Below are 20,437 nucleotides of genomic sequence, written 5' to 3'. Positions count from 1 at the left end.
GAGATGTCGTGTAACTATCACATAAATATATAAACAAAATAGCCGTTCTTTTCAGCTTTATCGATCAAAAAAACATTTTTTATTATTTATACTTTTCAATTGAATTCGTTATATGGTAGGCAATATATTTATTAATTTTTTATTTTATTTTAACAATACAGATTTATGAAAGATTTAACATTATATTAGAGTGAATGCACGTATGATTTTGGACCTTGAAAATGAATATCTTTCTCATGATTTTTTTTTTATTTTTTTTTTAGATAAAAGCCGTTACAAAAAAACGGAAAAAAAAATAATACTTTTTATTTATTAAATACTCTTTATTCTCGTCTTAAATTAAAATATAGTTAAAAAAATTTTTTATTTTATTCATACCTGTTCTTTTACTTATTTTATTTATAATAATAATAATATCAATAAAAAAAAAATAATAATAAAAATGTTTAAATGGTCTAAAGCACCAAATAATTCTGATAAAATTGATTTAGGAAGTCTTGGTATAGAAGGACTTGATGATTTAGATATACCTATGAATGATGATTTTGATGAAATGGATTTAAATGATCCAGATTTATTGGTATGACTTTTTATTTATTTATATTACTAATAGTAAATGAATATTATAAATATGATTGTTTTTCTTTTAAATTTTAAAGGGGGAATTAAATGCTTTAAGTTCAAGTATTCAAAGAAATAAACCAAAATCAAAATCAAAACCACAACCACAACCACAACCTCAAACTAAATCTAATCTTACATCAATCCCAAATTTTCCTGGTGATGTTGATATTGATGCAATAAATGCTTTGGGAGCAGAGAATGATGATCATGAAGTTGAATTTACTGAAGATGATATGAAGGATCCAAATTTGTTAGTACGTTTTTTTTAATAGTTTTATTTTTATTTTTATTTTTATTTATTTTATTTTATTTGATTATATTTTATTTTTATTTTATTTTCATTTATTTTCATTTTATCTTCATTTTAATTTTCATTTTTATTTTGATTTTGTTCTATTTTTATTCTGATTTCTAATTTTTGTTTTTATTTGATTCCTACTTTTTTTTTTTTTTACTTTAATTTCTACTTTTTTTTTATTTTTATTTCTACTTTTTATCTTGATCTTGATTTAATTAAGATAATATATTTAAACGATTATACTAACTTAGTTGATAATTATAGAAAGAGTTACAAGGATTAGGAGGCCATCAAAATGATGAAGAAAAAATTGAGGATGTGAAAAAAATTACTGCAACAGAGAAAATTGTTGTACAGGAAACTCAGACTAAAGTTAGTAAAGATAACAGTGAATCTCTAATAAGTCAAAGTTCGGAGTTGCAAGTCGTTGAAGAGCAATCAATTGAAGATAAATTACAATCAAATGATGTAGACCTTTTAGCGAAATATATACAAGAAGAAAAATTCAATGCTCTTATGAAAAAGCGGGAAGGTGACAAAGCTGGAGCTGTAGAATCAGTGAAAGCATATAAACAACTAGAAGCGAAACGAGCTCAGCTTTTGTCACAAAGTAAACAAGTTTCCGAAATTGAAGTTAAATCAGAGAATATTCAGGTTGATATTAGTGCACAGCAAAAAACAGAAATTTCTTCTCGAAATCAGGAGATCATTGATATTTTAAATAAAAAGTTTATGCAATATAAGGAGGCGGCTATTAAATTTAAAACCTCCGATATTCCGCGCGCAAAAGAGTTTCTTAATACAGCAACAGATATCCGAAAAATAATGAAATCTTTAGAAAATGGTGCCAATTTACCTGAAGGGTGGGGGATTCCCGGTGATCCTGACGTGTCTCAACGTGAACCTGTACCACAAAGTCCACCCACCATACGAAAAAATGCATCAACGAACGTAACGCCAGTATCGACTCCAAAAAAAAGAGTATTAACAGTATTAGATAATGCTATTAATGCGAGTATCATTGATGATGACGAACAACCATTTACCATGGTAAATTTAAATAGATATTATTTTATGGCATTTTTATTTTTTTGTGGTATTTTACGATATTCTAAAATTATTTTATTTTTTTTTTTTTAGATTTCAACGGAAGAACAGTATGCGCGTCTAATATCTCAATTAGAATCACAAGTTGCTTTATGTACTACACTATCAGCTTATTATTTGAAAACTGGAAATAAGGTTGAAGCTACGACTTTTTACCGTTATAAAAAATCTTTTGCGGCTGATCTAACTTCATTGATTTCATATCGTACGCACGGGAAAGATGTACCAGCGTTTCATTTTCAAGACATAACATATAGTATTGAAAATGCTTTCTTAGAATTATCCGCAAATGATATGGAAGTTTGCATTGTTAGAGCCTATAATCTAGGCAGTAAAGAAGTGAATGGAAAAGATGTTGATGCATTCGTAAGTTGGGATATTGGATGGCCAACTGAAGGTAGTCCTGGTGCTGGTAGTGGTAAAGGCGATACTTCAACTGCTCCACGTGGAATGGATCCAGGTTTAAAATTATTTAATTTTTAATAAAAAATTTACTAATGTTATAAAATTTACTAATTTCCATAATTTCCTTTATAAATTTAGTATTTAATTGGAAAAAAGTTATAAACATAGAACGGACAAAAGCATTTCAACGTTATGTGAGCTCCAAAAAAGCTACTTTTGAAGTATTTCATTATAGAGGATTTTTACGAAAAGCCATTTCATTAGGAAAAGCTACCATTAAGTTGGAACAATTTTTAAATAAGGCCGAAATTCATCAAGTTTTAGATGTATGTGATAATTATTTTAATTAATATTATTTATTTATAATATATATAATCAAATAATTTAATGTTATTCATTATCAGCTAGTAGATCACTTACGGAAACCTACAGGTGGAAAGTTAGAAATTCGTTTAAGAATACGAATACCCTTAACGAAAGCAGATATTGTAGCTAAGACTGAAAAATGGCTTATTATAGATGAGTTTAACACTAATAATTCAACTTTTGCTAGTTTACAATCTACTACTCAAGCATCAACATCAGCTCCAGTAACTCCTATTAGAAATACTTTACAATCAGCTCCGGTAACTCCTATTAGAAATACTTTACAATCAGATCCGGTAACCCCTATTAGAAATACTTTACAATCAGATCCACTAGCTGCTACTCCAAAGACACCACAACAAACACCAATCAAACCAAAAGTCACATCTACACCAAAATCATCAGTTCCCCCAAGTACACCTATTTCTGTTAAAAATGAAACTCCTTCCCAAATATCAACTCCTGTCCCACAACAAAAAGCAACTCCACATAGAACAGTTGCAGCAGCAACTCCAAGTCGTGATACGATTTCAACAGGTAGCGAACAAAATGATTTGGAGCAAGCAGTAGAGCAATTAAACAAGTAATTTATTTTTTTTTTTAGTTAAATGATATATTGATTATTTGAAAATTTATTAACATATGTATTATTACTAGTGTTGATGCCCTTGTTTCTAATCTTGTAATACAACATGAAGTTGAAGCAGTTGATGCTCAAATTGCAACATTGGAAGCACAACATAAATCAATTCCAGACGATTTAACAGATAGGAAAAATGCTTTAGAGATTAAGCAGAATTTATTAGTTATACAAGTACAAACTGGACAATTGACAATGGATAAATATTTAGATCAAGTAAGAATAAGTATTGTAGATTGTAAAAAGTTGGCTTTAGTATTTAAGAAAGCGAATAAACTTGATGAAGCAAAGAAAGCACTTGGAAGAAGTAAAATTATGGAAGGAGAAGTTAAAGAAGTAGAAGAAGCCATGGCTAGTGGTGCCATCGAATAATGTAATAAAATGGTTGACCCCGATGTATTATAGATTAGGTTTTTTGTATTTAATAATAATTATTAATTTTTTTTTATGATATGATGTATTATTTATTAAATTATACCTAAACATTAATAAATATTATTATTCAATGATATTTTTTCATGTTAATGTTTGGTCAGCTAATAAAAACAAACGTTCATAATGTAACATTATTAAACCAATATTTCTTTTTTATTATATTAAATTTATTATTTATGAATTACAGTCGTTATAAAACTAAGTTTAACCAATTAAAAATTAATCATGCATTACGGAATAACTTGTAACCGTATTTAGTAAGGAATATGTTAGACTAACGTCCCAATGTTGATTTACCGTTCCAAGACAAACAACAAATTCTTCGAAGACCACCATACTGATCGTTAATGTTGTTTCTAACATACATTCATCTCTCTTATTTAACCATTTCGCTTTAGTTTAAATATTACGTTTTAGAATTTGTTCCTGCATGAATAAAATGCTAGTTGAGTTTGAGTGCAATTTCGAAATCTTATAACTCCTATTGTTGCACTTTTGTCCAAAAAAGAATATGATTCATCAATTTTTACTATTGTGTTATTATTACAAGACCTTATCTGTTATAACTCACATGTACTTTACGCCATCGTTGTGTTATCTTTAAACATATTGTATTAACAATATTTATCGTAATAGGTAAAGTGGTACATAAAGCAAGATCCCTTGTTAGACAACAGAGTTATTATGTCCTCATCTGACTCGTTTAAAAAAAGAAGAAAGGATAATAATTAATTTTAGTAAAATTTTATGTATATGATCGAAAAAAATCGAATTTTTTTTAGGGTTTGTTATATATTATTCCAAAACAATCCAATAAATATATTATGCTAAACTTTTTTTATGATATCAAAAGGTATTATTAGAATAAAATTTTTTTGGAGGACAATCATTTCCTTTTAAAGATTACAGGAACAATCTTAACAACGTCAGATAATACAAAGGATATTTTAGTATTTTTCCAACAAAGGGTTTAAACACTTTGTTTTTTGCCTTTTTTTGTAAAAATTGACAAGGAGATAATACTTTAACGGTATAGACAATCTTTTGATTCTTTATTATTGAAATCATATATAAGAATACGAAGTATTTGCATTCTAAAAAAAAAAATAAAAAAAAGATTTTCTCTTTTTTTCAAAATACGCACAAAAATTAAAAAAATAAAAATTCAACCAAGTAAATCTTGTTTCTGCTTTGGATCAGAGCAATTTATATATAGATAAATAAAAAAAAAAATCATTATTAATAATATCAATATGTCTCGTAGAAATAATAGTTTAATCTCCAAAGTAAGTAAAAACTTCTTTTAATTGGACCGTTGTTTCGGAGATAAAAAAAATTTTTTTTTTTTTTTTTATTTATAAATTTTAATTAATTTTAATTTTAAATTAATTAATTTTTTTCATTTAGGTAGGGAAATGTATAAGAAGATCAAGATCAATTACCAGCAATATTAAAATAATTCCAGATACATATAAAAGTTCTCGCATATCATCGGAATCACAATTAAGTGAATTAGATGAATTAGATGAATTGAATGAATTGAATGAATTCAATACAATAATCTCATATCCGAATAGATATCACTACTTTCCAAAAGCAATGGTTGTAGTGGTAGAATCACTTGCAGTTCACAAGGTTCCCGAATTATCAAAAAAACGTTGGGGTTACGTTAATGTACCTTCATCTAACACTAATTCGGAAGAATCAAATATTGATAATATTGATCAAGAAGATTCTATAACAAGTGAACAAAAAAAGAAAATGAAACGATGGGGTTTTGTAGCTCCGATAGTTGGCATACCAAAAAATTTTCCTATATTTGATTCAAATCCATCACCAATAAAACGAAGGTTTTATTATTACATATGAAAAACATTTAAGTTTTAAATGTATTTTTTATTTATTTTAATGTAATTTTTTTTTTAAAAAAAAAAAGAAAAAAAAGTATTACTGAATTTTTATTTATATTATTTGTTTTAAAAAAAGAAAAAAAATACTGCTGGACAGTAATACTTTTTATAGATTAGTATATATTTAGAATATATGTACATTTCAAAAAAAAAAAGGAAATGAAAAAAAAAATTGTAATATAGTTGTTTAAAAAAAAAAATTTATTACAAAAATTACAAAAAAGATTACCCTTTAATATTAAACCGTTTAGAATTTGATTTTCATTAAAGGAAATATTAAATTTATCTTTATTACTATTTTAATGTTATATTGGTCATATATATGGTAATTTCGTGAGTCCCATTCTTACCCGGATCACAAATTTCCAAATATGTTTAGTATTAAATAATGTTGTTTATATTTATATCAATACAGAAATTTCGTTATATATACACAAATTTATATACACAAATTTTATTTAATGTTCACATATGCACTTCATTATAATATGATACTTGATTGATTTCAAAGATTAGATAAATGAATGACTATTTGTGGATAATAAATTAATAAAATATTTAAATTACACTCCATTTTTAATCATATTTTGCATGTCATACTTGATAAGGAAATCCCCAATTCCGAATTTCAAAAAGAAATTAAATAATATCAACATGTGCATAACCGTAACAGTTTGACAAGAGTTAATTGCAAGTGAGCTTTTCCAATCAAGGTCGGTTCATGCAGGACATTAATTAACCGGGCATAACATTGAAATATAAAAAGTGTGAAAATTCTTTTTTTTTTTTTTTTTTTTCTTTGACTGTCTTTCTCTCAAAAATAGAAATAGAGTATTTTGGAATTGGGAATGCATTAATCTAGATCAAAATTTTTTTATATTTCATACCCATACTTTCATTTCTTCTCGAATTCCTATATTTCCTATATTATTCATAATAATCACTCTCCCGGTGAGCACTAAACCTTTTTCTTATAACAATACATACCATTTTTCCTTATCATCCAAATTTTTCTTCATACTCCTCATATTAAAGTCAAAGGTTTAACCTGTTCACAAAACTCCAATTAATTCAAAACTCATTAAAACTTTCATTTCACCATGAAATCACTCATTTCATCCATCCGAACCATTCGAACTCAAATTTCCATCAACCACCATATAGTCGACATATCAACTTCTGCAAGCACTTCTTGTTTGGTTGAATTAGGACCTTGGGAAAGGACTCTAATTCATTCTCTTATCGCTCTAAGTCTTGCTTTAGTTGTTTATGCCGCTTGGGATCCACGAGTCGAAGGAGATTTACTGGCCGTAAAATTAATCGAACATAATTATAATCCTGTACATTATTAATTATTTATAAAAGTTCTTCTTAATTCTCTAATCTTTTTTCTATATTCATTAGATAAATAGAGTTTTTTTATTTAAATATTTCCATCCGGAGGATTTATATAAAAGGCGGTTAAAAAGCATTCTTTGTATTTAATTTAATTCTTAGATAAAATACCTCACATATATAATAGAATTTTTAATTTATTTTAATTTATCATTAATTACTTGACGTAATAATCTCTTAATAATACATTTTATTCCTCTTCATCATTACACCATTTGTTTAACCTACCTTTTTTTTCTCTTCGTATGGTTGTACACATCTCCTTCTTCCCTTGTTCCCTTGTAAATATCCATTTTCTCCACTAACGAAAATCCCAGCGATTTTCTTTATTATCTTCTCTTCCCTTCCTATAGAGTTTTTATGGTTTTGATTTACGGTTATAGTTTTTTTTTTGAAAAAAATACTACATGTACTCAAACTCCCTTTCCTTCATTGAATAAAAAAGTATGGCGTATGTAATATGAAAATTTATTGATTTTTAAAAAAAATTTGTCCTTTTTTTTTCGTTCTTTTTAAAATGTGAAATGGGGTTTGAATATTTAGTTATATTTTGAAATGTTCAAAAATACCAACGAAAATTTTAAGGTTAAAAAAGTCTCAGTATGGCACATATAGTTTAATGATTTTAATACTAAATATGGTAACCATTATACAGTTTATTAAAAAAAAAACACGCTAAAAGCTTAAATTAAGCTTTAGATAAGGTTAGTATCATTGCTATAAATCCCATATAAACGATATAATTTATAATCAATGCTCCTGAATATCAATTTGAAAGACTAAATTACATGACTAATATCACACACCTTAAATGTCGGAGATAAAGATATTCTTCGTTCTAATTAGTCATTTTTTTTTAAAAAAAAAGCAAAGATAAATATCATTCTTTGTTAAAATTTACGTCATCCGCCATTCATTTACCATTTTACCTAATTCGAAAATCTGACGGGATAGAAAGTAAGACTGAGTTGCCAAAAACATCGATGACCCAGATGAAAGTACATGCATTATACACCTGCTATAAGTAAAGTTAATAAGTTAAATGGAGTCACGTGACGAAATGAAAGTTAACCTTGAACATTTTTGGTTATAATTCTTCTTGCCTGAAACAAAATCATTGTTTTATTTAACATATTTGGGCTACCTTTTCGGTCGGTTCATTCTTTTCATAGGGAATTATGCAAAGCATTAATGAAAAGTTTGAGGATTAAAATTATTATCGATAACCTATAAAAATAAAATATAACAACACAAATCATTTTACTTTCAGGATTGTGACTTGTACCTTCACACTTATTATCCATTATCCCATATTCTCATTATGCTCATTATGTCGATCTTTCAACCTAACCCAAAAATTTGCGTCATCATAAATAATGTATATCTAAATATATAGATGGGGAAAAATTAAAATAACGTGTCGATGGGAATTAATAAGTCCTTTTAAGTAAATCTATTACGCCAACATAATTACGGCGTAAAATTTATTTTTGTCCCTTAATTTTTTTTTAATTTCCTAAAAAGTCTTTAGTTCGCGTAATTTTGACGATGTTACTATAAATTATTATTAAAATTATTCAAATAATACTTTATAAGAATGGAATTTTCTTTTTTTTTAAACTTACCAACTTTTTACAATTGTTTCGATTAATTAAAAAAGAATAATAAGAATAATCTTTGAAAAGATATTTTTAAATTTTTTTTTTCTTTTGTCCCAAAAACAAAAAAATTCATTGTTAATACTATAATTGTAAATCCACACGAGGACACATTTATTGATACAAAGAAATGTCTCCTTAAAAGTGAACTATAATCAAAAATACCAATACTCCCTTTTAAAGATTGAAAATTGCAGATCATCGTTAAAAAACATATATATATTAATCGTGTTTTCTTTTAAAATGGAAATTTATAACAAATTAATGGCAAAAGTAGAAGGAGCTATAAACGATTTAAACAGTAAAAATAGGTCTGCTGAAGAAGAAAATGAGGGTCCGTTAGAATCAGTTTGCTTATTATTTCCTACTTATGCTACTAGGAATCCTGACGGTAATAAAAACGATAAAGTTTAAATTTTAATAAAGTTAGTGTAATTTAGCCAAAAATTAACGTTTTTGACTTAAAATAGGAAAGTCTACTACCGATGATTGGAATATTCGTGTTCGTGGTTGGGCATTCTCTGCACCAAAAAAAAGTAAAACGCGTAGTCTATTCTTAGGTTGGTATTATAATCATTCTAGTATAATTTAAGAAAAAGAAAAAATTTTAATTTTAATTCATTTTAAATAAGGATTAACGGCGTTGGCATTTCAAAAAGATGATGAAAGATTTCAATTTCTTGAATCACGTACATCATATTTCTGGGCAAATAATGTTAGTCAAGGAGAATTTACTGTACAAGTAGAAGGCTTGACTGATTCCAACAAAATGTCCATTGAAGGTGATCCTAATGATGAAGGTCCATTAACAACCACCGTTGAACCTCATGGAGAAGGTTCTACGACCACAACAGCAACTGTGAATGTACCTGACTTAAATAAAGTATTAAATCAAGCAGGGAAGATTATTAACCCACAAACTCATCCAGAAAGTGAAATTACTCGTGTAACAATTACTCCAAAATCAGGTCATTTCCATGGTAGTTTGGCAATTCCGAAACAAACTATTCATAAATGGATTGGGGAAGAAAATAATGAAAATGTTGTTACTGGACTTATTAATAATATTATTGGAAATAAAGATAAAAATAGAGTTAGATTATTAAAAGTTAGAGTTTTTAGAGATGGTATTGATCCTCATTATGGTGTTGTGAATCTAATTGAACCTGAAGGAGTTTCCATTATTTCCGTAAGTAACATCTTAGATCTCTAATTATTAAATATATAAGACTAATTTTATTTTTATTTCGTGTGTAGGATATTGATGATACAATCAAAGATACAAATATTCTCCGAGGTGCAAAAAGAGTTTTATCCAACACATTTTTGCATCCTTTCAAAGATGTAAGACAATTTTTATATTTCGATTAATTATAATTAATTATACAAATGAATAATTATTATTATTTTATTTTAATTAATTAAAGGTTCCAGGAATGGCCGACCTCTATCGTAAATTTGTAAGTTTATTTCATATATAGGGTCTTTTATAAGAATTTTCATTTATATATTTATTTTTATTTTTATTTTAGTATGAAAAAGGAGCATCAGTTCATTATGTATCTAACTCACCATGGCAATTATTTCCATCTTTAAGAAGTTTCTTTCAAACCTATAATTTCCCTCCCGGTTCGGCACATTTTAAATTTTATGATGGTTTAATTAAAAGTGCTTATGAACAAAAAGAAAATCCTATGGCTAGTAAATTCATGTACATTAGAGAGTTACTCAAAGTAAGTAATACTAATATAATTTCTTATTTAATGTTTCAAAATAAAATGAATTAAAAAAAAAAACTTTTTTTCATGACGTAATAGGATTTTCCTAATCGTAAATTTATTCTTATTGGAGATACCGGCGAACTCGATCCGGAAATGTGCGTAGTTTATTATTTAGCGTCATCATTTATAATAATAATTAACATTTATTTTTATTTAGATATACAACTATTGCAAGAGAAAATCCTGGAAGAATTCTTCGTATATATGTTCGAGATTGTACAACAGAACATGTAAAGGATTTGCCACCAGAAAAACCAAAACATTCATATACTCGAACCTTTCCAACAATTTATAATTATCTCCGTAATTACTATGCTGGTGATGAAGAAGAAATAAAGAATGAAACACCAGAGGAAAAGAAAGCTGAAGATGCGGCAACCCAGGTTATTGCACAGCAAGCAGCTGCAGCTACTTCAGGAGAAGTAACAACAGATCCCAGGGATCCTCATAAACCTGTACGACAGTCAAGTTTAACCAATCGATTATTAGATAAACTTCACGTAGATGTTTCATATTTATATGGTACTGCTATGGATTCACCTGATTCTATTGATAGCGATTCAACTAAATCAGCTACGAGTAAACCAAAAACTCCCTTAAGCGCGAAAATATTATCACCTCATAAAGCTGCTTCCATTTCTTCTAAAATAACAACAAAACTACGTAATATTAAAAGTGACAATAAAGCTGAAGATAAGAATGACAATAATTTATCTGATGATGATATCGATAATAATATTGATGATGACGATAAAAGCAATAAAGATAATGAAGTATTGAAAACCCCCTTGGAAATGTTCCACGAAAGACTTGAATTATTGAGAGAAGGAATACCTGATGATTTATTCCATACTTTTACTGATGCCAAAGAATTAGAAGATGACCCTGCTATTAAAGCAGCACTTAAATATTAAGAATGATATTCCGGTTACGTTTACTATATTTATTATTATTTATTGGACCAAATAAATTTATCAAATGAAGAAGTGAATGAGATGATGACAATGAAATGGTATCTCGAATCTATTAGGACAAATTTTCATTCGCGGTTACCTTCAAAGTTTCTTATATTAATTTATGTTCCTTTATTATCACGAACTAAATTAAAATAATTTTTCTTTCTAAAGTAAATATGAACACTTTACATATATTATAAACATGTCAAAATTTTGTAATATTTCACTTCCCTTAAAAAATAAAATACTTTAAACTTTTCAATAGAAATTTTCGTTTTTAAATAGCGCGATTGTATTAATTGATTGTCATAATACGAATTTGATATTTAAAATAATGAAGCATGTTTCAAATTGGGTATAAAAAATTTGAAATAATCGACAACTCTCCATTGCTGCCTTCTTTGATTTTAATCTTGCTTTAGGTGCTTCTCTCGTGCTCAACAGTACAAAGGTTTGAACTCATATGGAAGTATTTCGTCAGCTTTGCCCAGCTGAAAAGTTTACAAAATGTTTGAAACCCATTTGAGACTTTCCGAAGAATCGAGCATATCATCGACTCGTCGGAAGAGGATAGTGTGATGATGCTATTTCAGTTCCCGTTTTCTCCGCAGTACTGGCGCAGTCCAAAGATCACAATTTCCCCAGAAAAAATGTCACATTCACGTGATCGTTTTTTATTCATCACAACCGTCACCCCACTGCGTTTCCATTTTCTATAAGTATCTGAGGGACTTAGTTTTTTTCGAGTAGGCAAACCCTTATTCATCACCCCTTATTCGTCACTGTTTATTTTCACGTGTTAGTGCATAACGCCGTAATGCGGGCCAAATGTGACATTTTTCTACGGTGATACTGGGGAAGTTAAAGATCACGATCAGAATCGGATAATGCTGATCAATTTTTTTTGATTAGAAAACAAATCTATTTTAAAAACAAATCTATTTTTAAAAAATCGTTTCATTATTTCGTATATAAAAGCATCAATGATGGGTGATCCGTGAACTTTTACTTTTACGTTATTATTAAACAAAAAAAATAACAATGTATTCATGGAAACGCGGTAGTGCTCAATATCAGGTAGAATTTTTATATCGTAAATAATCAATTTATTTATATTTAGTTTTAATCATTTTTAATCATTTGTTTTTTTAAAAAAAAGGAATATGTTTCAATTTTTCATATTAATTCAACTGCCGAAGAAGAATATAATAAGACAGATGATAGAGTAATTTATATAGAAGATTTGGAAAAAAGAGAAGAAATATATGGAACATGTTGGGAATGTAAAGAACCTGGCACAGGAGAACTTTGGTGTCAATCTTGTAATGCCAAAAGATTTAAGGAAAATTTTAAAAATTGGACTAGTGGAAATAAAGATATTGATGAATTCATCCAAGATTCACAACTTAATGCTGTAAGTAGTAAGAAATGTCTTGAATGGATAACTTATGAGGATTTACAAGATATTACTTATATTACTAGAGGAGGGTTTGGTAAAGTTTATTCAGCTACATGGACTAAAGGATTTATTATTTATTGGGATATTGACAACCAAGAATATTATAGAAGTGAAAATGTTAAAGTTGCATTAAAAAGCTTGGATGATTCTTTCGACACGAATTTAGATTTGTTAAATGAGGTAATTTATTAAATAATTTACTTGATCTTTCACGCAAATATTAATTTTTTCAACGTCATATTGTACTAGATCAAATCTTATCTTCACATGTATACTTGGGATATTATTCAATATTTTGGAATAACTCAAGATCCAAATTCTAAAGAGTATATGATGGTTTTAGAATATTGTGAATGTGGAAATTTAAGAAATTATTTAAATGAAAATTATATGGATATAAAGTTAAAAATTCAGTACTTATTTCATATAGCAAGAGGACTTCAAAATATTCATGATGCTAAAAAAGTTCATGGAGACCTTCATATAGGAAATATATTACTTAATATGAATCGTAAACATGCATATATAAGTGATTTAGGAATGTGCCGACAAGCAAATAATGACAAGGAAGGAGGTTATGGAGTATTGCCTTATATGTCACCAGAAATTTTACGTGGATGCCAATATACAAAAGCAGCTGATATTTATTCATTTGGAATAGTGATGAATGAATTAATGTCTGAAGAAACTCCTTATAGTAATATTCCTCATGATCATACGTTAGCTGTTGGGATATGTAAAGGACTTCGACCAAATATCTCCGAAGATATTCCAAAACCGCTCGCAGATTTGATCGTTAAATGCTGGGATGCTAAAGCAGAAAATAGACCAACTGCTAAGGAATTATCCCATAAATTAAGAAAATGGAGAAATGAAATAAGAAACATGAATGGAAATTTTTATTCCCAAATAAAAGGACATAAATATATAAAAAGATTTAATAATGAAAATATATCTAAAAATATATCTAAAAATATAGAAACTCACCCTCAAGCAATCTATACCAGTAGACTGTTAAGTTTCAAAAATCTTCCGGAGCCAGTAAATTCAAATGATTTAGGTAATTTTCAATTTATTTATATAAAGATCCTCTATTATTGTATATTTTTTAACTTTTTTTTAATTTAAATTTCAGTTTCGGAGTGTTTTGATTGCGTAATTGATGAAACTGCGTAAAATTGTTATGATAATTATATCCGAAGAAATTTCGCCATAATTCATCATGATTCAAACTTTTGTGTATATGTATTTAATCAATCTTTCAATTGACTGCCTTTTATGTAAATGCCATAAATTGGCTTCAATCTTAAGGAACATTAACTCCTGATATAATCGTTTATGATATTAGAAAGTGTTTCTAGTATTGAATATTTCTTCGAATTTCGATTCGGATTTATTTACATAATTAACTTAGTCAGCTTTAATACCTTCTATTTCATGAATTTTTTCTAACTAATGTACTTTGTCATCATTCCCCATATTATAAAAAATTTTTAAATTCATTAATTCAAATGTTCAATTATTATATAAAATTTAAAATGTAAATTTATTGTATATTACATATATGAAATCTCCAAAAAAGAAATTAAATCTATAATTTAGAATTGTGATTTTCATATTCAACCAAATTAGTTAAAGTACCAATTTGCTCAATTTCAATTTCAATTTTATCATTGTGTTGAAGATAAATTGGAGGTTTCCTAGTATATCCAACACCTATAAATTCAAAAAATATATTTTATTTTTTTAATAAACAATGCTTCTTATTAAATCAAACATCATTGTTAATTAAAAACTATACCTTGAGGAGTTCCTGTTAAAATTAAAGAACCAGCTTGTAATGTAGTGCCTTGACTTAAAAAACTAATTAATTCAGCTACATTAAAAATCATATCAGATGTATTTGAATCTTGTAATAATTGATTATTATCGTTAAGTCTTGTTCTTATTCTTAATGAATTTGGATCTTTTATAATCGACGGTGAGACTAATTGTGGTCCGATTGGACAAAAGGTATCAAATCCCTATAAATTAAGATAACAATCAAATAAAACAGGTAAAAAAAAATCAACGAGGTATATATTTATAAATAACATACTTTACCTTCGAAAAACACCATTGACCAGATCCAAGTCTACTATCTAAATAATAAAATAAATTAATTTATTTAAATAATTTATAGAAATTTCTTAAAGAAATTAATTAGCACCTTGCCATTTCCTAGCGGAAACATCATTTGACGCAGTATATCCCAAAACATATTGTAAAGCATCTTCTTTACTAACATCTTTACAATCTTTACCAATTATCACAGCTAATTCAGCTTCATAATCAACTTGATTATTAGAAACTAAAGTAGGTATTCTAATTTTATCAAAAGGATTTTGTAAACTAGATGATGGTTTTATAAATAATATTGGATATTTTGGTATTGGTTTTGATGTTTCTATTGCATGTTCTCGATAATTCAGTCCAATACATCGAATTATTGGAATTTTTGATGGTTCTAATGGTGTCAACAACTAGAAATTTAAAAATAAAAAATAATAACTCCTTTAATTTTATTAATTATACTTAGCTATTAAAAAAAGAGAGACATTAAAATTTAAATTTTAAAAAGAATTACTTTTTTGACTTTGATCGTCTTATCCGTAATATTTATTTTTTCTTCCGTAAGAACATCACCTTGAATTATATTGGCTTTTAATTCCGAAATGGGCGGTAAAAATCCATTCGAATCAACAATAGGTTGACCCGAATATGATTTATTATCTTCACCTATGAATCTATTCATAAAAGGATTTTAATAATCAAAATAACAAAATAATTAATTAAAAAATTAAATAAATTTCATTACCGAATTAATCTCGTCCATCCAGTCTAAACAACAATAAAAGAACATAAATATATTTATATTTCAATACTTTTAATTATTTTAATTATAAAAAAAAACAAACCTGAGAAACCATTCTTGAAGAGGAAAATTTTCGATTAATCAAAGTATTGGTTTGTAAACCGCAACTAAGGGGTAGAAAATTATATAATCTTGGATTAATTTTGTTAAATTCACGTAAGAAATACATGCGTCAAAATATTATTAAAAAGCAAACGGAGAAAAAAATTTCATTTTTATCATCTGATAATCTTGTGTACTCACACGTGATATCACGTGAAACAGCATTTATCACGAACGTGAAAATTGTATATATAACTACCACAATCTTTCGACTATGAAATTATAACATTTGTTTACATCATATCTTTCCTACAATTCCACTTAACTTAATAAAACGTAAATTACTTTCTATAAGAATCGAGCCGCACTTTAATCATTATAATATTTAGTTATTTAAGGAATTTATATTTTATTAACGGTCCATTCGTTTATATATGCACATTAACAAGTTGTCAGTGTGGTGTAACTACTTGGAACACCCAAACCTATGAATTCAGCATCCGATTTCGAACGCATTCATTGCTGGTCATTCTCGATAAAAAACGAATGTTATATCAAATATTTCAAGTTAGGGATTCTATTGAAATAGATGCTTAACAAAGAATAAAATAATTCTTAGTTTGATGAATGAAGATGTAAAATTTTGGCTTTATGAAAAAATTTCAAGAGATGACACGAAATTAACACTTATACGCAGTAAATAAAACAGAATTAACTTAGTTCAGATATTGAACCACTTTTAATCGAGGAGTTTAAATGGGGAAGTTAATTCAAGCTTATTACAGTAAAGAGTAAAAACGAAAAATAAGATATTCTAATAAACAAATTCTTAATTTATAGTTCATCATTTTAATGTAGTTATAGTCATAATTTGTAAAGGCTCCATGGCCATTTTCTTTATATTCAAATGCTTCCTTTCGTTCTTTTTATATTATATTAAACATATTACGGAAACGTATAATGTAACTTGCATTTTTTTTTCTATAAAACGTATCTATTTAATCAATATTTGAAACTTATATTACAAAAATCAAAAATTACATATTTTGTATTTTAATCAAAAATTTTTCTGATTTCCAAATTATAGGGGACAAGTTTTAGGAAAACACCCCGGCTAATAAAAAAGAAACTAAAAAAAAGTATAAACCCTAAAAAATTTTGATTATAGTGATATTTCGGGACTATATCTAGTGATAAAGTCATAAAAAAGAAAAAATATTACTGATGTATACTGTATATACTGTTGTGTAAATTATAAATTTTGTAATTCATAGATGGTGAAAGATAAATTTTGTTATATAAACCCACCAAGATTATTTTGATTCTCCATAATACACACACACCTTAGAAATCTTAACCCAAAAAATTTTTTCAAAATTACTTTTTTCTAAAAAATCTCTTTCACAAATCATTGAATTTTGTAGACTATAATTTATGGACTACAAAATTCTTAAAATTGTTATAATTAAAAACAAAACATTAATATTAATATTAATTATTATTAATATATTAATTTATTTAAAATGAAAATTTATTTATTGAAAGGATTTTTTCCATTCAATGAATTATTTATTTTAATTTATTATTAAATGCCAATATGTTTTCTTTAAAGTTCATTGTTTAAAGAATAAAAAGAATAAAAAGGAAACCAATCTCCTCTGGAAATCTGGAAATAGATCCATGAGGAGATTTCGGTTTTCTTTTAGTCTATTCTAATTGTAGTTTATTGTAGTGGGAGAGCGGTACTTCTTTAACAATTTTTCGTGGGAGAGCTGTATTTCTTTAACAATTTTTCTAATTGTGGTGGGAGAGCGGTATTTCTTTAACAATTTTTCTAATTGTGGTGGGAGAGCGGTATTTCTTTAACAATTTTTCTAATTGTGGTGGGAGAGCGGTACTTCTTTAACAATTTTTCTAATTGTGGTGGGAGAGCGGTATTTCTTTAACAATTTTTCTAATTGTGGTGGGAGAGCGGTATTTCTTTAACAATTTTTCTAATTGTGGTGGGAGAGCGGTATTTCTTTAACAATTTTTCTAATTGTGGTGGGAGAGCGGTATTTCTTTAACAATTTTTCTAATTATGGTGGAGAGCGGTATTTCTTTAACAATTTTCTAATTGTGGTGGGAGAGCGGGAGAGCGGTACTTTAACAATTTTCTAATTGTGGTGGGAAAGCGGTATTTCTTTAACAATTTTTCTAGTTGTAGTGGGAGAGCGGTATTTCTTTAACAATTTTTCTAATTGTGATGGGAGAGCAGTAGTGGGAGAGTGGTTTTTCTTAATGTATTGTAGCGGAGGGTGGGTCATTATTTTTATATTTCGATAATAAAATTATATTTGTCAATATTTAATAAATTCATTTAATATTATTTCCTTTAAATAATAAAAACCAGTCATATCAATTGAATTTGAAATCATTAACGTTACATTATTTTGTGTGAACTTGTTTTGAAATAGGATTTCTTTTTTTTTTTTAACAAGAAACCTAGGTCTAACTCGCAAGTGATGAATTTAATCTGTGAATCTTTTTTTTTTTAAAAAAAAAGAAACAAAACTGATCTGAAAACAAAAAAAAAAATGCAGTGTTTAATTATTGAATAAAGTACCATTAATCTTGATATATTTGTATGATATGTAAGTAAAGCTGGATTGATCTATTTGTTTGTAGTGTGATATATATATATATTTTTCCTAGAGATTGGAACCGCCCAAAAAAACCTTACCCGGTTAACGTTAACTGGTCCCAATCTCTATTTTTTTCATGTTTAATAGAGGGACAAAAAGGATAAGAATTTAACAACTTCAAATCTTTACATTAATAATGTACAATATCGGATATATTTTGCCGGATTACTACTTAAGGAATGGCATTTTTTGTATATCTTTCTACGAAGGTATCAATAAAACTCTAAAAAGGTAAATAAACGAGATAAGTCACTTATAAAGATGTATGCAAATTAATATTTTATCTCCAAAAAATGCATATATTTATGTCATTGGGTATAAATTTAAAATTGAAGAAAAAAAAAAGAAGACAAACTTGTTTTTTTTAAAAAAAAATTCTGACTCGTTGAAATTTTTTTCAATAATACAAATTATTCAGGAAATTATCTACATGTATTGTGATATAGTTATTACAAACATATTTTAATAATATTCATTGATTTTCCTCTTGTTATCTCATTGTTAGATGTTGGAATATGCATAAAACAGGTTTTCTTTGGGATTTTGACGGTTTACTTACATGCATCTAGGTCACAGGCTTGTGGTTGAAAAAAACAAGTTTATTGACAAAAATGGAATTTCATATGTTGAACAACAGCAGCCGCGGCAAACAGGAAATTACAAAGTAAGCTATTTTCAGGTTGTCCGCTACAAAGTCCGCTATAATGATGAAATCACCAATGATAAAATGCATAACAATGTAGTAGTTATCAATGGGGTTTTTCCGATTTTGGATCATCTCCTTAGATCTGTAACGCAGTAAATAACCTTTTTCAGATTCTATTAATTTCCTTTAATCGAATATAATATTTTTCAGAACAATGTTATATACTTAAATAACAAAAGAAAGTAGTATGATTTTTTCTAATATATTTTAATATATTTTGAACATATTTAATATATATTTTAGTATGTAATCACCCTAAAATTACATCCAATTTAATATAATTGATTTGGTGTTTTCACAAAAGAATGCCTAATTTGGTTTAATGTTTTTCTACTTATGCAGATTTTTGAACATGTGATTAAAAATTTTTCTCACAAAAAGAACAAAAGAATGCCTAATTTAGTTAATATAATTTTTTACCTTATCAACACTCTAGTAAACGGGTAATAACTTGATTATTTTACTAGGCTTATTTTTTTTTAAAAAAAAAAATTTATACAGCCAGTGATGTTTCTTCATGCAAGAGTCCAAATGTTTTAGAGCATATGATTAATTTTTTTCACAAATAACAAAAGAAAAGTTCAATTTGGGTTAATAGAATATCTTTATTAATAAAAAGAAGATTCTTTTGTTCTGTTTTATTAGAGACTTTATTTTTTTAAAAAAAATTAATTATTTATTAATGCAGACATCCATTTTGCTTTTATGCAAGAGCTCAAATGATTTTGAACATATGATTATATCCTTTTATTCTTACAAAGAGACAAAAGAAAAACCTGATTTGGTTAATTTAAAATACATAATACTTCTTGGCAACAGATAATTCGTTCTAATTTTATTATTAATGACTCTATCAGTTTATCTAATATCCTGCAACATGACAATTGAACAGGTCTATTTTTTTATTATTATTAATCTTCATGCATGAGTTCAAATGATTTGAACAAATATGATTAATTCTTTTTCATTGAAATCCTGATTTGATTAAATGTAAATTTTCCAAATAGAATTTTTACTCTTCTCTTTAGAACCATACATATTTTTCCCCAACATTTTT

General features: G+C 27.0%; 6 protein-coding genes across 6 annotated transcripts; 5 read left to right on the top strand and 1 right to left on the bottom strand.

Annotated features, from left to right (window-relative positions):
- Positions 1-442: 442 nt before the first annotated feature.
- On the top strand, positions 443-3,812 carry OCT59_020265 (uncharacterized protein; the record flags this gene model as incomplete). Its single annotated transcript, XM_066149075.1, has 8 exons — positions 443-580; positions 660-878; positions 1,187-1,576; positions 1,667-1,972; positions 2,063-2,489; positions 2,573-2,760; positions 2,839-3,383; positions 3,458-3,812. The coding sequence occupies 8 exons, from the start codon at positions 443-445 to the stop codon at positions 3,810-3,812; spliced, it is 2,568 nt and encodes an 855-aa protein (XP_065990023.1).
- A 1,166-nt stretch (positions 3,813-4,978) lies between these two features.
- OCT59_020264 (uncharacterized protein) lies at positions 4,979-6,363 on the top strand. The gene is made up of 2 exons (XM_066149074.1): positions 4,979-5,161; positions 5,283-6,363. The coding sequence occupies exons 1-2, from the start codon at positions 5,129-5,131 to the stop codon at positions 5,742-5,744; spliced, it is 495 nt and encodes a 164-aa protein (XP_065990022.1). The 5' UTR covers positions 4,979-5,128; the 3' UTR covers positions 5,745-6,363.
- A 223-nt stretch (positions 6,364-6,586) lies between these two features.
- Positions 6,587-7,666, top strand: OCT59_020263 (uncharacterized protein). The gene has a single exon (XM_066149073.1). The coding sequence runs from the start codon at positions 6,886-6,888 to the stop codon at positions 7,135-7,137; it is 252 nt and encodes an 83-aa protein (XP_065990021.1). The 5' UTR covers positions 6,587-6,885; the 3' UTR covers positions 7,138-7,666.
- Positions 7,667-8,815: 1,149 nt separating this feature from the next.
- On the top strand, positions 8,816-11,857 carry OCT59_020262 (uncharacterized protein). The gene is made up of 8 exons (XM_025313494.2): positions 8,816-9,229; positions 9,309-9,398; positions 9,471-10,027; positions 10,096-10,182; positions 10,266-10,298; positions 10,371-10,571; positions 10,656-10,714; positions 10,777-11,857. Exons 1-8 carry the CDS (start codon positions 9,082-9,084, stop codon positions 11,531-11,533), a joined length of 1,932 nt encoding a protein of 643 aa, XP_025187031.2. The 5' UTR covers positions 8,816-9,081; the 3' UTR covers positions 11,534-11,857.
- Positions 11,858-12,616: 759 nt separating this feature from the next.
- Positions 12,617-14,649, top strand: OCT59_020261 (uncharacterized protein; the record flags this gene model as incomplete). The annotated part of the gene is made up of 6 exons (XM_066149072.1): positions 12,617-12,652; positions 12,735-12,989; positions 13,058-13,068; positions 13,172-13,214; positions 13,284-14,094; positions 14,170-14,649. 6 exons carry the CDS (start codon positions 12,617-12,619, stop codon positions 14,208-14,210), a joined length of 1,197 nt encoding a protein of 398 aa, XP_065990020.1. The 3' UTR covers positions 14,211-14,649.
- Positions 14,559-16,133, bottom strand: OCT59_020260 (uncharacterized protein). Its single transcript, XM_025313493.2, has 7 exons — positions 15,992-16,133; positions 15,892-15,914; positions 15,661-15,820; positions 15,244-15,556; positions 15,138-15,175; positions 14,836-15,058; positions 14,559-14,750 (listed from the first exon to the last, which is right to left on the bottom strand). Exons 1-7 carry the CDS (start codon positions 16,115-16,117, stop codon positions 14,626-14,628), a joined length of 1,008 nt encoding a protein of 335 aa, XP_025187029.2. The 5' UTR covers positions 16,118-16,133; the 3' UTR covers positions 14,559-14,625.
- Between the last annotated feature and the right edge of the window lie 4,304 nt (positions 16,134-20,437).

This window comes from Rhizophagus irregularis, chromosome 3, assembly GCF_026210795.1.
Source record: "Rhizophagus irregularis chromosome 3, complete sequence".
Taxonomy (NCBI): domain Eukaryota; kingdom Fungi; phylum Glomeromycota; class Glomeromycetes; order Glomerales; family Glomeraceae; genus Rhizophagus; species Rhizophagus irregularis.
The sequence above is the reverse complement of the archived record's forward strand: the minus strand, read 5'-3'. Positions and strand labels throughout refer to the sequence as shown.